Genomic DNA, 22,127 nt, shown 5'->3' with positions numbered 1-22,127 from the left:
ATTCTAGATTAAAGAATTCCCTCCAAATAGGTGACAATTACTTATTTGAACCTAAAAATGTTAACATTTCTAAAATATACTACTGACATTCCCCGACTGTGTAAACTGGCTAATTGTTCTCCGGGTGCCTGGGACCCTACAGAGACAGAAAAATTGGCCCACACACACACATGCACGCACACCACACACACACACACACACACATGGCTATCCAGGCTGCCTGCTTCTTTGTGTCATGTTTCCTGCACTAACCCAGGGCCTCTCCCCACAGTTGATGTTTTTAACCTGATCATTGCTTCTTGTCATCCATGTCATTTCCGATTACAACCTGGAGCAGGCACTGCCTCCATAAGTCTTGACCTCTCAGACACATTCCACTTTTTACAGTCTCCATTTGGTGAAAGCTCTCACCATTTCTGAATTTCCCAAGCTGTCACCCTCACAGTCCCTCCTCCGCCTTCATCCTTCTAAATCCTGTCAGTCCCAGACTCACTCAACCTCCAAACTGCCTTTCAAGCCTGCTTCCTCTTTTCTATTCACCCCCCGACCCACCCCATCTTACACAACCTTAGTTCTCCCCTCTTCTCTGATTACCGCAAGAGCCTCCCACTTGTTGGTCTTTAATACAGGTTTTACATCCTTCAGCCTTCCTTTCCTTAAAAATAATCAACTCTGACCACATCACTTACTTGATGAAAAATTACAACTGGCACCCAAATGCCAAAAGGATAAAGTCCAGATTCCTTAACTAAAGGCACAAGACTAAAAAATCTGGTCCCAACTTCCTCAGAATCCCCTTTTCCAGCTCCCCATTGCAAAGAATCGGACACAACTGAGCGACTTTCACTTTCAACTATCAGTAAACACCCTATATCCCAACCTCTATGGAGGAAGAAAAGAGGAAAAAAAAAAGTATAAAGAATGTGAAAAACTGGAAAACTGTTAGGCTTTTCCGCCTTAGAGTAGTACAGTGATTGGCAATTCATTTTTCCCTAACCAATGAAGTAAAAACAAAATGCACTAGCTCCTTTTCCTTGAATTAATAGTAGGGAAAACGTCTACTGATTATGGCACCATTCTCTGATGCTTACTTCTAAGTGTTTTCAAAGACTGTCTCAATATAGGCTGGTTTCAGCAACACTGAAAACTTGGTCTTTGTGACCATAACTTTTCCAACATTTAAGACTCTAATTTCATAAGCAAGTATCTGTACTACCTAGAACACATACTAAATCAATTTTCCAAATGGTTTCTCTTCTTGTTTCTATATGAACTATTTGGTGGACTGATTCATTCAAAGAAGCAAACCTCCATCTACTGAATTTGATATTCAATACTTTATCCAAAATTTCTATTTTTTCAGGTAAGAATCTCTCCTTTCTTAGGCTTTCTCACTTTCACTAATGATGCTCCTTTTCATAGCCCTATCTCACAAAAAATTAATAAAATAAAGAATAAAAATAAAGTAAGTCTGCCATATTTAATAAGATTTGCTGTATCACAATATGATAGGGAATAGAGAAAACAAGGGGCATTACTGAGAAGTGAATACTGTGTAGCAAACTCACCAGTAAGTGATATATTTCTGCACATAAGCTTTACAATATTAGGAACTTTTAATACATCCTCTGTACAAAGGACCTGGCTTAATATGATGAAAGAGATACAAAATTATTAAGAAAACAAAAATATTTAACTGAAGAAACAGCTCATTTTTAAGAGATGAAAAATACTCAGAATAATAACTGCCCCAAGCACAAATGAAGGCTTTTTTGATTTATAAACATTAACTGTTATCTCTTCTGAAATGAGCCCATCAAGTATCTTTTTGCTTTACTTCGCAGTACCCCAGCTTACCTCCAAGGAGTATAGTAATTAATTACTCACATGTAATTTAATACATCTGTGTGACATGTTTTAAAATACTTACAAACCATTTCACAATCTCTTTCCCTAAAAATGATCTTGGAAGAGCAGTTATACCTTTTCTGCCCTAAGGAAGGCTTTCTAACACGAGTTCCCAAGTACTCTTCTGCAGAATAATGACTACACGCGAAATAATTGGGGCGGGGGCAGGGGTAACTCTAAGAGCAATAATATTATCCAACTCAGCAGGATCAGAGGATGAAAAATGTCCTGATAAACAGCTAATGATATCAATGGCAGTCTTTAGAACGTATCAAAAAGCACTCCAATCTATGTACCAAAAGCCTTAAAGAAGATCATGGTTTTAAATGAAATAAGCAGAGTTTAAATAGCTAGGCTGTAGCTCACAAAAACAGTAAATATGAAAACATGAGATAAGTCAACTGTAGATGTATATAGTGCATAAACAGACTTATAAATCAGATATGTGACTTATAAAGAAATGAATTAGTAATTCTGTTTTTCAGACTAGATAACAAAAATTATCGGACTAGTCAAAATTTTTAAAACACATACACTCTTTCCTTCTTTATTTTCTAAGAAATAATGCTAAACACACATGTGCCAGAAGATGAATCTAAATATCTAAAGATTTTCAAAAGAACAGAGATAATCACAAAGATTGTTTCCAAAGAAGAAAAAAACCCAGAGAAAGGAGGTATATACACCTGCTTTCTGTGGGCATCCCTTCTTTATATGGCTAAAATTTTAGGAAGTATTTTTTTTAATTCATTCACTTCACTTAAAATGTCCATTATCAAAATTTCAAGGTTTACTATTTGTGAAATACCTTATAATCAACTTAAGACTACCAACAATTCTATTAATATGATAAGATCAACCTTTTTGCTGTCAAGATAAAAAGGAAGTCTTCCAATTAAACATCAGCCATGCATTTTATCTCCAATTTTTATGGAGAACTTTAATTAAAATAAAGGTATAAAGTTATAAACATACAAGGAAACAACACAGAAGAGAAAATAAGAGTAAACACAATAAGCCAATTAATTTGGAGGGGGAATGAAAACTAGATAGAGTAGCAGCAACCAATTAACAGAAAAATAAATTGACATTTAAGTGAAAACCAGTGGATCCATGCTCAGAAACTGGAAGAAACGGGCAGAGGTGGGGAGCAAAGCATGTGATAAAAACAGAAGACTGGCTGACAGTCCGTGTAATAGGCGGCTATTCAACCTCTAGGTCCCCTCTCCAGCCTATGGAGGCAATGACTGACTCTAACATAGACAGTAGTTTACTCCCTGAAGATAATTAAATCAGAGAGGTCTTGGACTCCAGAACTCTGGTTAACACAAACAGCTTATACTGAATAAAGTCTTCATACTGAATGCTGGAGCCCCAAAGACTATTCCTATATCCTGTTCCAAGAATACTGGCAGCAAGTTCTTAACCCATACATAGGCAGCAGATTGCTAAGAGTCTTCTCTAGAAAAGATAAGTTCCCAGAAGAAAGTCCTACAGAAAACTGATATTTGGACATTCCCCAATGAAAGAACCTTGACTCTTCCACAGCTGAGCTCACCAACCAGTAAACTCTGGGCTCATGTTGGAATGTGCAATCCATCCTCTTTACTCTTAAATACGAATGGACAGTGAGGCTCACCATGTACTAAGGAAGGCCTCCAACTGCTGAGTGAGACCAAGACAAACAGCATGAATGAACTCAGAAGAGATTAAAACAAGGCAGAGAAAAAGAAAAATTTAAGATGGCTATAATTAATTCCCCAGAGAGAACAGACAGTGCATTTGTGAAATAACAGGGTCCCAAGAACAAAAACAAAACAACAAAAAAAGAGTTCTTCAAAAATAAAAAATATGAAGTCATATATTTTTAAAATTCACCATAAGGGCTAGAAATCAAAGAACTTCCCCAGAAGGTGTCAGAGAGAGAATTAGAGGGGAAAACGTGAGAATAAGAGGATCAATCCAGAAGATCTAACAACCAATTAGCAGAAGCTCCAGAAAGGGAACACAGAAAAAAAGGGACAAAAATAATCAAAGATATTAATTCAAACAAACCAAACAACGTGTAGAGAAGGGAGGAACGTGAACTTCTCACTGGGTAGACAAAGTCGCCACAGTGCAGCACAAGGAGTGAGCAAGCTGCACAGGGCACTTCACCGCCAAGCTGTGGACCAGCAGAGAGAAAGAGACGACCCAAAAGGTTTCAAGGACTACAGAACCAGAAACCAGAGCCACACCAGACCACTAACCAGCAAAAAAAAAAAAAAACAAAAAAAAACCAAGAAAATGAAACAGTAACTTCAAAGTTCTGAGGGAAAATTATTTCTAACACACACATCTAGATGGTATTAGTTTCCCATGGCTGCTATATGATTACCACCAACTGGGTGGCTTCAAACAACAGCAATATATCCTCCCACAGTTCAGAATCTGGCCAGGCCTCCCTTCCTGGGGACTGTGGGCACCCTTTGGCTCACGGCTATCACTCCAGCCTCTGCCTTGGCTGTCACCTTACCAGACTCCTGAGAAACCTGTATGCAAGTCAAGAAGCAACAGTTAGAACCAAACATGGAACAACGGACTGGTTCAAAACTGGGAAAGGAGTACAGCAAGGCTGTATATAGGCACCCCGTTTATTTAACTTATATGCAGAGTACATCACGCGAAATGCTGGGCTGAATGAATCACAAGCTGGAATCAAGATTGCTGGGAGAAATATCAACAACCTCAGATATGTAGATGATACCACTTTAATGACAGAAAATAAAGAGGAACTAAATAGCCTCTTGATGAAGGTGAAAGAAGAGAGTGAAAGAGATGGCTTAAAACTCAACATTGAAAAAACAAAGATAGGAGGAGAACAAGATGGTGGAGGAGTAGGTGGTCGTGGAGTACATTTCTCTCCACAGAACATCAGAAATACACCTTCAGACACAGAAGTGCATGCAGAACACCAGCTGAGAGTAGACAGGAGTACCTGACCAGCGGAAAAGAGTATATAGAACCACCCAAAACTCGGTAGGATGAAGGAACTAGGGGGAAAAACAGGAGTGTTAGAAGGACTGGACCTGCCCTCAGTGGGGGGAGGAACTGAAGCAGGGGTCCAATCCCCACAGCAGGGCAATTGTCTGAGTCAGAGGAGGCACATTTAAGGCTCAGAGTGAAACAGCTGACCTGTGGCAGCCTAAATGGAATGAAAATCAGACAGTCCTTGCCGCAGCCATACATTGCCCAGATAGGGACGCAGGTCCGCTGGAAGGTGCAGCAGCTGGGAGCTGGAGTTTAGGGATTGTGGAGCAACCCCAGGCAAGGGCTGCTGTTGACTGCGGAGAGACTGGATCTGGGGGATGTGAAGGAGGAGATTGTGGTGGGAAAGGCCTGTGGAGGAAAGCCAGGCAGGCAGCCATGGAAGCCAGGTGATACCGCTGAGTCACGTGAGGGGGTGGAGCCATCACCATAGCCTCCCTCATATGACAGCATCAGCAGCTGAACAACAGAGGCCGGCCCATCAAATGCCTGAGGCGCCAAACTACAAAGTAGGACCAGGGTGCTCCTTTAAGTGACTGACATGCAGATCTACAGAGCAGGACCCCAGCCAGGAGGGCCCCTCTAGGTGCCTGACGTGCCGAACAACAGAGAAGGACCACTAAGTGCCTGAACAGGTGGAGCTACGGAGAAAGACTGGCCAAAAAGGCATTCTGATCACTAGCCACAAGAAGCTTGAAAAAAGACCCTGACAGGGCCATAACTCCTGCACCGGAAGCAGCCCATGTGCCTGCACACTTGGCGCCGCCAGGGTCCTCACAAGCCAAGAAACCATGCCACCTTCACACTCAACTCTCACTGGGAGAGAGCTGCTACAGGCGAGAAGTCTTCGTCTATGTGTGCAGTGTCATTTTGGTCATGAACTACTCTTTGCGACCCTGTAGACTGTGGGCTGCCAGGCTTCTCTGTCAGGGAGGGGGTTCTCCAGGCAAGAATACTGGAGCTTACTGACCAACTGGTCGCCATACCCTTCTAAAGCACTATACTTCCTGCTGCCCCAGCCGCCAACTCCCCTGAGTACCTGGGGCTGCCAGAACCCCTGAGACCCAAGCAGCTGCACCACCTCCACACCTGGCCCTCACAGGGGCAAACCCAAGTCCTCCAGGGCAGCCTCAGGAGCAAACCCCAGTGAATGACCCACATGCAGAGGTGGAAATAAAACCACAACTGAAACCCAAGGGGAGTGTGGCTAAGGAAGAAGACCCAAAACCTTCCCACCAGCTCTACAAGCTGCAGATTAAATCCACGCTATCAATTAGGCAGCCTCTGTGTCTATGGAATATTCAAAATGACATTGAGAGCTCCCACAAAAGAAAACGCACTGGTTCTGATAGTTGTGGACACAGTAGGACCAGATGAGGATCTGAGCTGCCCCCACAGCAGGTCCAGAGACCAGCACAGTGTTGGAGGGCATCCCAGGGAGGTAAGGTGGACTGCGACACCCAGCAAGGGAAAGGACTCTGACTTTAGTGACTCAAGATAAACATTTGTTTTTCTTATGTTTTGACTTATTCTGTATATTCTTTTGGATTTTATCTTTTTTTTTCCTCCCTTTCCCCACCCTGCTTTGTTGTAGTTATTCATTTTATTGGCACTACGAAATCTAATTAAGATTTTGAACTTTTTTTTTCTCAGTCACATTTTTTATTGTTGTTATATATCTCTGCCTCTACATTGGGCTTTGGCAGTTCTGCGGAGTTTTTCTTCTTTTTTCTTCGTTTTTTTCATTTTTTAATTTTAACTTAAACCTATTATTATTTCTTCTACATCTGTTTGTTTGCTTTTCCTACTGCTCTTTTCCCCTTGCAATTAATCTTTAATGTATACAAATCTTTTTTATCTACCTTTATTTAACTTGGCATATCTATTCTTTCTTTCCTTTCTTTCCTTTCCTCTCAACAGATTTTAGTTTTGTTTTCATGGCTTTATTTCCCAGCTGGCACCCTGCTTTAGTTTTGTTTTCCAGTCTGTGCGTTAGTTTTGTTCTTAACTAGTAGATATAATTTTTGGTTTCCTTTGTTCATCAGATCAATCTTTTACAGTTTATTTTTTGTTCTTTTTTTTTCTTTCTCTTAAACCTATTATGTTTTTTCTGCATTTATTCCTTTGTTTGCCTTTCCTACTGTTCTTTTACCCCGGCAGTTAATCTTTAATGGATATAAAACTTCTTCATCTACCTCTATTTAACTTTGAATATCTATTCTTTCTTTTCTTTCCTTTCCTCTCAACATATTTGTTAGTTTTGTTTTCATTGCTTTATTCCCTACTTGGCACCTTGCTTTAGGTTTTCCAATTGTGCTTTAATTAGTTTTATTCTTAACTGGTAAATATAATTGTTTATTTACTTTGTTTGCCAGGTCAATCTGTACTTTATTTTTGTTGGACTGTTTTGACTTTGTTTATGGGTGTGTGTATATATATATATACATGTGTGTATGTGTGTATACTCCATTATTTTAATTATTATTTGCCTGATTTTGTAACTGCCATTTGGGGTTCATCATGGTTTCTCGTTTCTGGGTATTTGTTTTAATCTCACTTAATGTCATAACAAGCCACTTGTGGAATCTTTGTTTCTGATCAGAGATCAAGCCCTGAGCCTTCGGAGTGGGAGCACTAACTCCTACACCCTAGACGACCAGAGAACTAAACGTAGGGAGTATTAAATAGTGAGAACTCACAAAGGAAACCATCTGAATACAGGACCCAGCACCACCCAACCACCAGTAGCACCTTGTGCAGGACGCCTCATCTAAACAACAAACAAAGCAAAAACACAAACCCAATAGTCAGCAGACAGGATTACCACCTCACTCAGCCTTGCCCTCAGAGGAAAAACACAGAAACAAACAAAAAAGTCAGCAGAAATTTCACCCTATATGAACCTTACACAAACCACTGGTCCAACCTCAGGAGGGCAGAAACCAAAAGGTACAAAGAATTCAACTCTGAAGCCTGTGAAAAGACCTCAAACATAGTAAGCTAAAAAAAAAAAAAAATAATGAAAAGGCAGAGAAATACTACACAAATGAAGGAACAAACTAGAAACACAGAAGTCCAAATATATGAAGAGGAAATAGGCAAACTACCTGAAAAGAATTCAGAATAATGACAGTAAAGATGATCAAAAACCTTGAAAACAAAATGGAGAAAATGCAAGAATCAATTACCAAAGACCTAGAAGAATTAAAGAATAAACAGACAAACAACATAATTACTGGAATTAAAAATACTCTAGAAGGAATCAGTAGCAGAATATCTGAAGTAGAAGAACAAATCAGTGAGATGGAAGATTAAATGGTAGAAATTACTTCTGAAGAGCAGAATAAAGCAAAAAGAATGAAAAGGACTGAAGACAGTCTCAGAGACCTCTGGGATAATATCAAACACACCAACATTCAAATTACAGGGGTCCCAGAAGAAGAGAAAAAGAGTATGAGAAAATTTTTTAAAAAATTATAGTTGAAAATTTCCCCAACATGGTAGAGGAAATAGTCAATCAAGTTCAAGAGGTGCAAAGAGTCCCATACAGGATAAACCCAAGGAGAAACACGCCAAGACACATACTAACCAAACTAACAAAGACTAAACACAAAGAATATTAAAAGCAGCAAGGAAGAAGCAACAAGTAACATACAAGGGAAACCCATATGCTTAACAGCTGATCTTTCAGCAGAAACTCTGCAGGCCAGAAGGGAATGGCAGGATATATTTAAAGTATTGAAAGGGAAAAATTTACAACCAAGATTACGTTACCCAGCAAGGATCTCATTCAAAATTGATCAAAAATAAAAAGCTTTTCAGATGGGCAAAAGTTAAGAGAATTCAGTACCACCAAACCAGCTTTACAACAAATGTTAAAGGAACTTACATAGACAAGAAATACAAGAGAAGGAAAAAGATCTGCAAAATCAACCCCAAACAATTAAGAAAATGGCAATAGAAACATATATATCAGTAATTACTTTAAATGTAAATGGATTAAATGCTCCAACCAAAAGACAGACTGGCTAAATGGATACAAAAACAAGACCCATATATATGCTGTCTACAAGAAACCCACTTCAGACCTAAAGACACATACAGACTGAAAGTGAGCGGATGGAAAAATATATTCCATACAAATGGGAAGCAAAAGAAAGCTGGAGTAGCAATCCTCATATCAGACAAAACAGACCTTAAAGTAAAGAAGATTACAAGAGATAAAGATGGACACTACTAATGATCAACAGATCAATCCAAGAGGAAGACATAACAATTGTAATATCTACACACCCAACATAGCACCTCAATACATAAGACAAACACTAACAGACATAAAAGGAGAAACGGACATTAACAGAATCATAGGAGGAGACTTTAACACCCCACTTACACCAATGGACAGATCATCAAAACAGAAAATTAATAAGGAAACACAAGTCTTAAATGATACATTAGATGAAATGGATCTCACTGATATCTTCAGAACATTCCATCCAAATGCAGAAGAATACACGTTCTTCTCAAGTGCACATGGAACATTCTCCAGAAGAGAGCACATCTTGGGTCACAAACCAAACCTCAGTAATTTTAAGAAAACTGAAATCATATCAAGCATCTTCTCCAACCACAACGCTATGAGACTGGATATCAATTACAAGAAAAAAACCATAAGAAATATAAACACATGGAGATTAAATAATAAATTTCTAAATAACCAATAGGTTATTGAAGAAATCAAAAAGGAAATCAAAATATTTCTAGAAACAAATGACAATGAAAACACGACAACTCAAAACCTATGGGATGCAACAAAAGCAGCTCTAAAAGGGAATTAAATAGCAATACAAACCAACCTCAAGAAACAAGAAAAACATCAAACAGACAAAGTAACTTTACACATGAAACTGGAAAAAAGAACAACAACAACAAAAAAATTAGAAGGAAAGAAATCATAAAGATTCAAGCAGAAATAAATGAAAAAGAAATGAAAGAAACAATAGTAAAGATTAATAAAAAAAAAGCTGGTTCTTTGAGAAGATAAAAACTGACAAATCTTTAGCCAAACTCATCAAGAAAAAAAGAAGAATCAAATCAACAAAATCAGAAATGAAAAAGGAGGTTACAACAAACAATGCAGGAATACAAAGGATTCTAAGGGACCATTATATACAACTATATGGCAATAAAATGGATAACCTGGAAGAAATGAATAGATTCTTAGAAAAGTTCATTTTTCCAAGACTGAACCAGGAAGAAATAGAAATTATGAACAACCCAATTACAAGCACTGAAATTAAAGTTGTGATCAAAAACCTACCAAAAAACAAAAGCCCAGGATTAGATGGCTTCACATGAGAATTCTATCAAACATTTAGAAATGAGCTAATGCCTATCCTCCTAAAACTCGTTCAAAAAGTTGCAGAAGAAGAAACATAGCCAAACTCATTCTATGAGGCCACGGTCACCCTGATCCCAAAACCAGACAAAGACAATACAAAAAAACTACGGGCCAATATCACTGATGAACACAGATGCAAAAATCCTCAACAGAATTTTAGCAAACAGAAATCAACAACACATGAAAAAGCTCATACACCATGAACAAGTTGGGTTTATTCCAGGGATGCAAGGATTCTTCAGTATATACTAATCAATCAATGCGATATACCATATTAACAAATTAAAGATAAAAATCATATGATAATCAAAGGAGATGCAGAAAAAGCCTTTGATGAAATTCAGCATCCATTTATGATTAAAATTCTTCAAAAGCGGGCATAGAAGGAACCTACCTCAACACAGTAAAGGCCATATATGATAAGCCTACAGCAAACATTACTGTCAACAGTGAAAAACTGAAAACATTCCCCCTAAGATCAGGAACAAGAAAGGGTTCACCACTGTCACCACTATTATTCAACATAGTTCTGGAAGTCCTAGCTACAGCAATCAAAGAAAAAGAAATAAAAGGAATCCAGATTGGAAAAGAAGTAAAGCTCTCACTGTGCAGATGACATGATACTGTACACAGAAAACCCTAAAGATAATATTAGAAAATTACTAGAGCTAATCAGTGAATTTAGCAAAGTTGCAGGATACAAAATTCAAAGAAATCACTTGCATTTGTATATACTAACAATAAAAAATCAGAGAGAAAATAAGGAATCAATCTCATTCACCACTGCAACAAAAAGAATTAATTATCTAGGAATAAACTTATCTAAGGAGACAAAAGAACTGTACATTGAAAATTATAAGACACTGATGAAAGAAATCAAAGATGACATAAACAGATGGAGAGATTATCCATGTTCCTGGGTAGGAAGAATAAATACTGTGAAAATGACTATACTACCAAACGCAATCTACAGATTCAACGTGATTCCTAGCAAATTACCAATGACATTTTTCACAGAACTAGAATAAAAAATTTCACAATTCATATGGAAACACAAAAGACCCCGAATAGCCAAAGCAGTCCTGAGAAAGAAGAATGGAGCTGGAGGAACCAACCTTCCTGACTTCATATTATACAACAAAGCTACAGTCATCAAAACAGTATGGTACTGGCACAAAAACAGAAATAGAGACCAATGGAACAAGATAGAAAGCCCAGAAATAAACCCATGCACCTATGGGTGCCTTATTTTTGACAAAGGAGATAAGAATGTACAATGGGGCAAAGACAGCCTCTTCAATAAATGGTGCTGGGAAGACTGGACAGCTACATGTAAAAAAATGAAATTAGAACACTTCCTAACACTGTACACAAAGATAAACTCAAAATGGATTAAAGACCTAAATGTAAGATCAGAAACTATAAAACTCTTAGAGGAAAACATAGGCAGAACACTCGATGACATAAATCAAAGCAAGATCCTCTATGACCCACCTCCTAGAGTAATGGAAATAAAAACACAAGTAAACAAATGGGACCTGATTAAACTTAAAAGCTTTTGCACAGCAAAGGAAACTATAAGCAAGGTGAAAAGACAACCCTCAGAATGGGAGAAAATAATAGAAAATGAAACAACTGACAAAGGATTAATTTCTAAAATATACAAGCAGCTCATACAACTCAATAGCAGAAAAACAAACACCCAATCAAAAAGTGGGAAAAAGGCCTAAACAGACATTTCTCCAAAGAAGACATAGAGATGGCTAACAAACACTTGAAAAGATGCTCAATACTGCTCATTATTAGAGAAATGCAAATCAAAACCACAATGAGATATCACCTCACCCCAGTCAGAATGGCCCTCATCAAAAAGCCTACAAACAATAAATGCTGAAGAGGGTGTGGAGAAAAGGGACAGCTCTTGCACTGTTGGTGGGAATGTAAATTGATACAGCCACTATGGAAGACAGTATGGAGATTCCTTAAAAAACTAGGACTAAAACCACCATATGACCCAACAATCCCATACATCCTGAGGAACCATGGTTGAAAAAGACACATGTATCCCATTGTTCATCGCAGCACTATTTACAATAGCTAGAACGTGGAAGCAACCTAGATGCCCACTGACAGATGAATGGATAAAGAAGTTTTGATACATATACACAATGGAATATTACTCAGCCATAAAAAGGAACACAATTTGCGTCCATTCTGATGAGGTGGATGAACCTAGAACCTATTATATAGAGTGAAGTGAGTCAGAAAGAGAAAGATAAACATCATATTCTAATGCACATATATGGAATCTAGAAAAATGGTACCAAAGGATTTATTTACAGGGCAGCAATCAAGAAACAGATATAGAGGACAGAGTTACGGACATGGGGAGAGGAGAGCAGAGGGTGAGATATATGGGAAGAGTAACATGGAAACTTACATTACCATATGTAAAATAGATAGCCAACGGGAATTTGCTGTATGGCTCAGGAAACTCAAACAGGGGCTCTGTATCAACCTAGAGGGGTGGGATGAGGAGGGAGACAGGAGGGAGGTTCAAAAGGGAGGGGATATATGTATACTTATGGCTGATTCATGTGGAGGTTTGACAGAAAACAACAAAACTCTATAAAGCAATTATCCTTCAATAAAAAATTAATTAATTTTTCAAAATAGGAATAAAAAGAAAAAAGAGACAGATGTCTCCTGGCAGAACAGACTGTACATGGAGTGAGGGCCCTCTAGAATTGCCAGAGGGCTGGAGGAGGGGACTCTGGAGTGGTTAATTAAGGGCAAGCCGGGGCACTGGTCCTCTAGGGGAGCCACTACCTGGGCCTGGAGGGGACTAGGAGGCCACCAGTGGAACTGCTCAATTAAAACATGCACTGTCAGTGCATCAGAAAAATAAGGAGTAATGCATCTATGTATGGTGGACATGTGATAAACCAAAAATAACACGTTAGCAGTAGGAGGATCTGGGTGGTGTCTTTATGGATATTCACTCTACAATACTTTCAACTCTTATGTATCCTTGAAAAGGCTCATAATTAAACAAATGAACAAAATAACAGACTTGTAGCATCTGTCTATAGCTGCTATTACTCTAACTGGCCCTTTAGATGGCTGCAGGGTGACTGGACACTGGAAGGGCGAGTCTGGCCCCTGCATTGGTACATCTGCTGTGGCCATGAAGCTGGAGCTGTGGGAGATCAACTTTCTTACCTATCATCACCACATCTGCCATCAGCAATGTCCCAAGGAGCAGGAAGATGGCCCCCACCTTGCCCCTCCTTGCTATCTTTTCTGCAATTCTTCCAAGAGTGCTTTAATTTGAAGAAAATTAGTCTGACTCCTTAATTCAAGGAAATCTGAGAATCACGGTTCTTAGCTTCCTAGTGTCTGCAGTTTAGGGATATACAGAAGGAAATTATATGGTGTGAAGTTAAGTGGGACAGAGAAAGACAGTTGTACGATTTCACTTACATGTGTAATGTAAAAAAAAAAGTCACAAATGAACTTATATACAAAACAGAAATAGAGTCACAGATGCAGAAAACAAAGGTTTTACCTGAGGGGAAAGGGGAAGGAGGGATACATTGGGAGATTAGCACTGACATATACACACTGCTATATATAAAATGGATAACTGATAAGGACCTGCTGTATAGCACAGAGACGTCTACTTTTTACTCTGTAATGACCTATAGGGGAAAAGAATCTGACTATACTTCAATAAAAATTTTAAAATATATATACTTTAAAAAAAAAGATTGTGGCATCTGGTCTTAACATTTCATGGCAAACAGATGGGGAAAACATGGAAACAATGTCAGATTTCATTTTCGTGGGCTCCAAAATTACTGTGGACAATGACTGCAGCCATGAAATTAAAAAATGCTTGCTCTTTGCAAGAAATGCAACGACAAACCTAGACAGCATATTAAAAAGCAGAAACATCACTTTGCCAACAAAGGTCCATCCAGTCAAAAGCTATGGTTTTTCCAGTAGTCATGCACGGATGTGAGAGTTGGACCATAAAAGAAGGCTGAGCACTGAAGAACTGATGCTTTCGAACTGTGGTGCTGAAGACTCTTGAGAGTCCCCTGGACAGCAAGGTGGTCAAACCAGTCAATCCTAAAGGAAATCAACCCTGAATATTCATGAGAAGGACTGATGCTCAAGTATACTCCAATACTTTGGCCACCTGATGTGAAGAGCCAACTCATTGGGAAAGACACTGATGCTGGGAAAGACGGAAGGCAGGAGGAGAAGGAGGTGACAGAGGATGAGATGGTTGGATAGCATCACCAACTCAATGGACATGAGTTTGAGCAAACTCCGGAAGATAGTGAAGGACAGGGAAGCCTGGTGTGCTGCAGTCCATGGGGATGCAAAGAGTCAGACACAACTGAGCGAGTGAACAACCACCATTCAACCCACTGCATGTACCCAATCAATACATCAATTTAAAAAATGAGGATACCTAAACCCTTTCCCAGAAAGCTGCTGGTAAATGTAACTGTCAAAATGAGAGAGAAAGCCAAGAGAAAAGAAGACATTTAGTCCCAGAAACAGAGGCTACTGCACAGGAAAGAGACAAAGGGAATTCCCAGGACAGTGCTAAAGCAGAGCTGAAAACAGACAGTGCATACCAGGTAAAAAACAATCAGTCTGGATTGTAGCAGGATGACTATGAAGAATGTAGTACTGAGAAGGGTTTAAGAATTTTTTTTTGCAGAGTGTAGGAAGGCTTTGGTGCATAAACTAAGCAAATGAGAAGAGGCGGCCGTTAATTTCAGGAAAACAAAAACTATAAGGAAATAAGTTAAAGAAAGAAAATAATATTACCGAGCATTACTTTGCATAGCAATGAACAATGTTTACACTGAATATTGATTTAGCCAAAATATGAATATATCATATTAGAAAGACCAAGTATTAGATATATGGGGGTGAAGGAATGTTAAGAATGCCAATTCTTTATCTTCCATTAAAGATAATAATATTGAGAGTGAGATAGTATAAATATTATTTAATATACAGAGGTAAATACTAGTAGAAAGATCTATTACTTTGGGGTGAGGGAATGAAACAAGGGGTAGAGGCAGATGTGGAAGGATACTGGCTATTTTCTTTTGTAACTGTGTTCCTATTGCTTTGAAAACAAAATTAAACAAAATATAATGATGCAGGAAAAAAGAAAAGGTTCTGAGAAAAGGAATTTGTTCAGGGCCATGACACAGTTAAGAAATATGTCACTTATTTTTCTGGAGTTGAGCTGTAGGAGTTGCTTGTATATTCTCGAGATTAGTTGTTTGTCAGTTGCTTCATTTGCTATTATCTTCTCCCATTCTGAAGGCTGTCTTTTCACCTTGCTAATAGTTTCCTTTGATGTGCAGAAGCTTTTAAGGTTAATTAGGTCCCATTTGTTTATTTTTGCTTTTATTTCCAATATTCTGGGAGGTGGGTCATAGAGGATCCTGCTGTGATGTATGTCAGAGAGTGTTTTGCCTATGTTCTCCTCTAGGAGTTTTATAGTTTCTGGTCTTACGTTTAGATCTTTAATCCATTTTGAGTTTATTTTTGTGTATGGTGTTAGAAAGTGTTCTAGTTTCATTCTTTTACAAGTGGTTGACCAGAGTTCCCAGCACCACTTGTTAAAGAGATTGTCTTTAATCCATTGTATATTCTTGCCTCCTTTGTCGAAGATAAGGTGTCCATATGTGCGTGGATTTATCTCTGGGCTTTCTATTTTGTTCCATTGATCTATATTTCTGTCTTTGTGCCAGTACCATACTGTCTTGATAACTGTGGCTTTGTAGTAGAGCCTGAAGTCAGGTAGGTTGATTCCTCCAGTTCCATTCTTCTTTCTCAAGATCGCTTTGGCTATTCGAGGTTTTTTGTTTTTCCATACAAATTGTGAAATTATTTGTTCTAGCTCTGTGAAGAATGCTGTTGGTAGCTTGATAGGGATTGCATTGAATCTATAGATTGCTTTGGGTAGTATACTCATTTTCACTACATTGATTCTTCCAATCCATGAACATGGTATATTTCTCCATCTGTTAGTGTCCTCTTTGATTTCTTTCACCAGTGTTTTATAGTTTTCTATATATAGGTCTTTAGATTCTTTAGGTAGATATATTCCTAAGTATTTTATTCTTTCCGTTGCAATGGTGAATGGAATTGTTTCCTTAATTTCTCTTTCTGTTTTCTCATTATTAGTGTATAGGAATGCAAGGGATTTCTGTGTGTTGATTTTATATCCTGCAACTTTACTATAGTCATTGATTAGTTCTAGTAATTTTCTGGTGGAGTCTTTAGGGTTTTCTATGTAGAGGATCATGTCATCTGCAAACAGTGAGAGCTTTACTTCTTCTTTTCCAATTTGGATTCCTTTTATTTCTTTTTCTGCTCTGATTGCTGTGGCCAAAACTTCCAAAACTATGTTGAATAGTAATGGTGAAAGTGGGCACCCTTGTCTTGTTCCTGACTTTAGAGGAAATGCTTTCAATTTTTCACCATTGAGGATAATGTTTGCTGTGGGTTTGTCATATATAGCTTTGATTATGTTGAGGTAGGTTCCTTCTATTCCTGCTTTCTGGAGAGTTTTGATCCACTGGGACGACCCAGAGGGATGGAATGGGGAGGGAGGAGGGAGGAGGGTTCAGGATGGGGAACACATGTATACCTGTGGCGGATTCATTTTGATATTTGGCAAATCTAATACAGTTATGTAAAGTTTAAAAATAAAATAAAATTAAAAAAAAAAAAAAAAAAGAAAAAAAAAAAAAAAGAAATATGTCACAATGTCTCAAAGTTTCTAATAGCTTGCAGGAGTATGGAAATTCTTGAAACAGGGTTCTTCAAAAAAAAATAATAAGTTTCCAAAGGCATAAGTCTGCCTAAGGAGTCAAAAACAATCAAACCACACACACCAGCACCAGCACTCCTGAAGTATGCTGACTAACAGACCCACGCTCTGCTACGTTATTCTAAGCCCACCCAGCTTTGCTCACTGTGGCACCGCTGGCTCCTCTCCACTTCTGAACTTTGTGACTCACAGCCACAAATAAGCGGTGCAGCCAGGCAAAGGAGGTGAAGATACAATCCAGACTGGGGTTACCTGGGAAGACACCTGCCAGTGAATCCAGTCTGTATGTGAATGGACTCTAAAGACTGCACAATATTAGGAGGATGAGATTAAAAGCCTGTGTTCTGAATACACCCAGAGAGGGGCAATGAGCAGCTTCCATAAAAGCTCTTCTGTCAAGTTTGTATGACGAGAGGAAGAGAGGCTATTAGGGAAATGTGTGGCAGCAAGGGTACTAGGACAAGGTGAAACAGGAAAGGGAAATCTTACTCTCTACTTAATGTCCTCCTTTACCCAGTTCATTCATGTCTGACTCACTGGCACACCAAATCTATTTCCACTTTGGCCTTCCCTCCTCTTCAGTTGCCTTGAAAGTCCACCTACTTCCACTAGACACAGACTAAACTGCTCTTATGTCCTAAATGAATACTGGCTACTTTGAAATTCTCCCCACAAATACGGACAGCCACTTAAGTACAGCTGTTATACTCAGTGTAACTGACAATAACAAACAGTCTAAATGGACCAGTTTAGAATCTCTATGTTGTCATGCTAATCTTATTTACTTATTTTCTTGAGGTCGTGTGTCTACCTGAATTGTAAACCTTTAAAAGATACAGGGATAGCACCAGGTACAAATAGGTACTTAATGTTTTCCTATAAATGTATGAAAACAAACATTTTTAAAAGAAAATGTGTCAGGGTAATTAATCACTGGTGTGGGGTAGGTAGCTCTAGAAATAAATTTTTAAAGTGAAGCCACTTTGGGTTAACATCTCAAGCAGTTTTTTGACCTTGTCGCAGATTACTACCACACCTGTGATCACTGAAGTAGGAAAAGTCAAAGGTCAAGGGCAAAAAAGCAAATGGTAACAAAGAAAATACAATGATGTCACTGAAAAGAACCCTTCATATATTTTCATAACTCATGAAAAAATTAATCCTAAAGCAAAAACAAATGCTTCTATTAAAAGTTATTTTGAAACCAACAAGGAAAAGGGGAAAAAAAAAAACCTTTTTCCTTTTCCATCAGTTCTTTCTCATCCAATGCTGCTCGATCTTTCTCCAATTCTTACAGTAAAACACTCTTATCGTAAGTGAGGACAGTCTGTTAAGACTTTTTAACTTACAAGTGTAAATGCCCAATCATAGCATTCATGTCTTCATAATTACTTCTGACAAACTTTAAAAGGCAGCACTAGTGAGCACACTTACATAAATATGCAAAATGTGAGTCCTTTTGATATTCAGAAGATAGATCAAATTCAAACAGCTTAGAAAACTTTTGTCAAAATTAGATAAAATGGCAACTTAATCAAGCAACTTGAAGAATACTTCAACTCTATAAGAGCATGAAATTCCTAAATGCTCTTCTTGCCAGAGTTTCTATTGTTTTCCCAAAATACAAACAAAAACTTATGATAGAAACTCTAGTTTCCTGATTGAAGTTCTCTTTGTTGGCAACAGAAACCAAGCCTTAAAACACAACTATGTACTTTGCTTTAATTTAAAAAGTAAATAAGCCCTTTTGAGAGTAAAGCACATTTCAGAACCCTTCACCTGGTACAGTAAAAAGAAAGCTATTGGGATTCATAGGTCAGAGGGCTGGAGAAGCGGAGTTGCATGCCAAAGATCATGAAAAGCATTTACGTTCTTTATCTCCCAACCAGCCAAGTATCATCAAAGCTGCCTCAGCACAAGGATGAGTTTTCATCATACTTCCTAAAGCTCCAATTCTTCATTTTAGAAATTATGCACCATGTCAATTATCACTGTGGGTTAACAGTCTCAATTGAAGATGTATCCCTCACTTGGCCTTCTATTCTACAAAATGCAGGATTTCAAACAGGAGACTGTCCTATCTCTAAAAAATTTACCTAAATCTACCAGTTCCTGAGTTTTAACAGCAAGGCCCTGGCATGTGCAACTGGCAACTTCCATACTGAATAAGTCATCATGAAACATAAGAATACAGAGTTAAAGTAGGCTGTGGGCATGTGGAAATCTTAATAACATCTGAAAAGAAAAAATATTAATTCTATAGTATGCTTTTTTTTTTAATTTGGCTGCATCGGGTCTTGGTTGTGGCACACACGTATAGTACGCTGTTCAACCTCCAAACTCTAAGAGCTGACATATATCTGATGTGCTGAATCCTGTGTAAAAGTCTTACCTGTTTGGCTTTCGAGTTCTTCCCAGCAGAATTCTTCTCACTTGCACTTCCGTCCATCCCTCTCAGAACACTGATGAAGTCCTTCTTGGAAACCGACGATATCAACTTAGCTCGTTTTCTAATAGAGCCTCCAGCTTCTTTAACCTTTTCATCTACATTCTTTTGATGCTTTTGAACAGCATTAAATAACTGCACCACACCCCTATGGAACACAAATGACCAGAATAATGTCACTAAATAACAATTACACTAGAACACAAGCTCTTGAGGACAGGCGCAATCTATTTTCACTGCTCAGAAAAGAGGCAATCATCTAATACGTGCTCAAGTGAAAAGCACAGAATAAATCTGAAAAGTGAACATACATTTCAATGAAACTGAATATAAGTATCTGAATAGAGAATAAACATATGTGAGTTGATTTGTGGTTTTTCTCAGCTTCAATCTTTCCAAATCAACTTCCGAACAGATACTTCTCAAAATCTAATCATATAATGGCTGAAGACTTTAGGTGTCAATGGGATGAGCACAGGCTTTACAGTTAGCTATCTGATTATCTGACACTAGAAAGATCTCCTGGATCTTGATTTCATCTGTAAATGGCAAAAATAATACTCAAGAAGCTTAGAAAGTATTCAGCTACCTTATCTGCAAGTCTTATGATATAAAACTAATTTTTTTTAAGTCTATTTGAAGTACTTTATTCTGAAGTTAAACTCACTGAAATTCTGAAGATTAAGACTTGTAGTGTCCATTACAGTAGTCACAGGCTACATGCAGCAAGTGGACACACGACATATGGCCAGAACAATGTTGCAGTGTGCTCCAAGTTTAAAATACACACTAGATTTTAAAGACAGTATGAGAAAAAATTTTTAAATTTCATTAATACTTGTTTTTTATTTATTACATGTTGAAATAATTTGAATATATTGAGTTAAACAAAATTTATCATTGACTTTAATTTCACTTCTTCGTTTTTACTTTTTTCAAGGAGGCGCTCAGAAAATTTTAAGTTGCACGTGTGGCACACACTGGATTTCTAGTCGATTTCTACTAGCCAGCACTGCTTTACACCATCGACACCACTTCCAGCTCTAAGCTTCTATCATCTATTCATGTTCCTGCTACAATCATCATCAGTGCAGGCGATCCGCCACAGGTGCTGAGCATCCCTGCACATTCCTGCTGGGTTCTGAAGAGCACAACGCCTGCTCTTTACCAGGCCGTTTCTCAGGGTTGTGTCTGCGGTACACAACCTTGAGAGATGAGGTAATGTCTCCCCCCAGACAAAGAGCAGGCTTGTTACCGTTCCCCATAAAAGCAATGGATCCCCAGATACAGAGTTCCTCTCCTGTAACACAACCCACTGCACGCACAGGCATCTGTCGAGGGCACCTGCGCTACCCCCGGGGACACAGGGAACCGGTGGGAACGTGAAGCTCTGGCTACGGCTTCAGCCGTGAGTAACAGTCCTTTGTCTCTGACCTACAAGCGTCTTGTCTTCTGCCAGAATCCAAGAAACCTTACCAACCTAGCTTATTTGTTTATAAGTTGGGTAAAATTCCATACACTTCACAGCAGGGCTGGGACCATGGTGCCGAGAGGGAGGTGCCCAGGGTATAAAATGTAAGGGGCACTTACTCTCTGGCACCAATCCTGTACTCTTCTCAGCTCTGCGTGGGTATTAATTCATTTAATTCTCAGAGAAATCCTATAGCGTAGGTATAACGTTCTCGCTTGTTTCCACGGATAAATAAACTGAGACAGAAGGAAATTAAGTAACTGCCCAGGGACACCCAGCTAGTAAGTCAGTGCTGGGATCAGTTAGCAGCCTGGCCCTGCTCTCACTCCCTCAGCCATCCAGCCTCACTGGCTCACCATCCAACACCCAGATGGATTGCTGTAGGCAGCTAGGAAGTTAAAAGGGATTTCACTGAATGTAACTGTTGTATTCTTTAAATGGTAATCCAACTGCTACCTCCTTCATGGAGCCGTCCTCAACTCCATACACAATCTCCCATCAGATGTTCCCAACACGCAGGACACATCTTTACTCCCAAAGAGACTAGAACCCCCACAGATAAGTGGGCAAGGACCATGCAGTAGCCACCAGATTCTATTCATCTCTGGGCACAGATGGCATCAACTAAATGTTGGTGCCAATATTAAAAAAAATGCTGAGTCAAAGGACAGCACGAAGCTGCTATAATGTGTAATTTGTTAGGTCATAAGTATAGTGCAAGATAACAAAAATGATCACCTCGTGCCATAAATTTAGATACGCATCCTAAGAGAAACACAGGTAGAGGTCTGATTATAATGTTCTCGTGACCATAAAACACAAGATGATCTGAAACAGGTTCATACCACATACACACTTAGCCCATTGGACTCTTGCCTCACGAGACCTCCAAAATCTGTGGCTGACTCCAGTATCAGGTAGGCAGGCTGAGATATAAATCACTTGGCTCTGACCAGGCAGAGCTTAAGAACCAAACCTCGTCAGAAATGGATCACTACAA

The 22,127-nt window shown here is 38.7% G+C and overlaps 1 protein-coding gene across 2 annotated transcripts in view; it reads right to left on the bottom strand.

Moving 5' to 3' along the window:
* The window catches only part of RRP15 (ribosomal RNA processing 15 homolog), a 54,190-nt gene that overhangs the window by 16,404 nt on the left and 15,659 nt on the right, over window positions 1-22,127 (bottom strand). For both annotated transcript variants that reach the window (XM_055581914.1, XM_055581913.1), the window contains exon 4: window positions 19,603-19,804. In XM_055581914.1, the coding sequence (XP_055437889.1) occupies window positions 19,603-19,804 (202 nt within the window). The remainder of the gene's footprint in view (window positions 1-19,602; window positions 19,805-22,127) is intronic.

This window comes from Bubalus kerabau, chromosome 5, assembly GCF_029407905.1.
Source record: "Bubalus kerabau isolate K-KA32 ecotype Philippines breed swamp buffalo chromosome 5, PCC_UOA_SB_1v2, whole genome shotgun sequence".
Taxonomy (NCBI): domain Eukaryota; kingdom Metazoa; phylum Chordata; class Mammalia; order Artiodactyla; family Bovidae; genus Bubalus; species Bubalus kerabau.
Note: the sequence above shows the minus strand (reverse complement) of the source record. Positions and strands in the feature narration are given on the sequence as shown.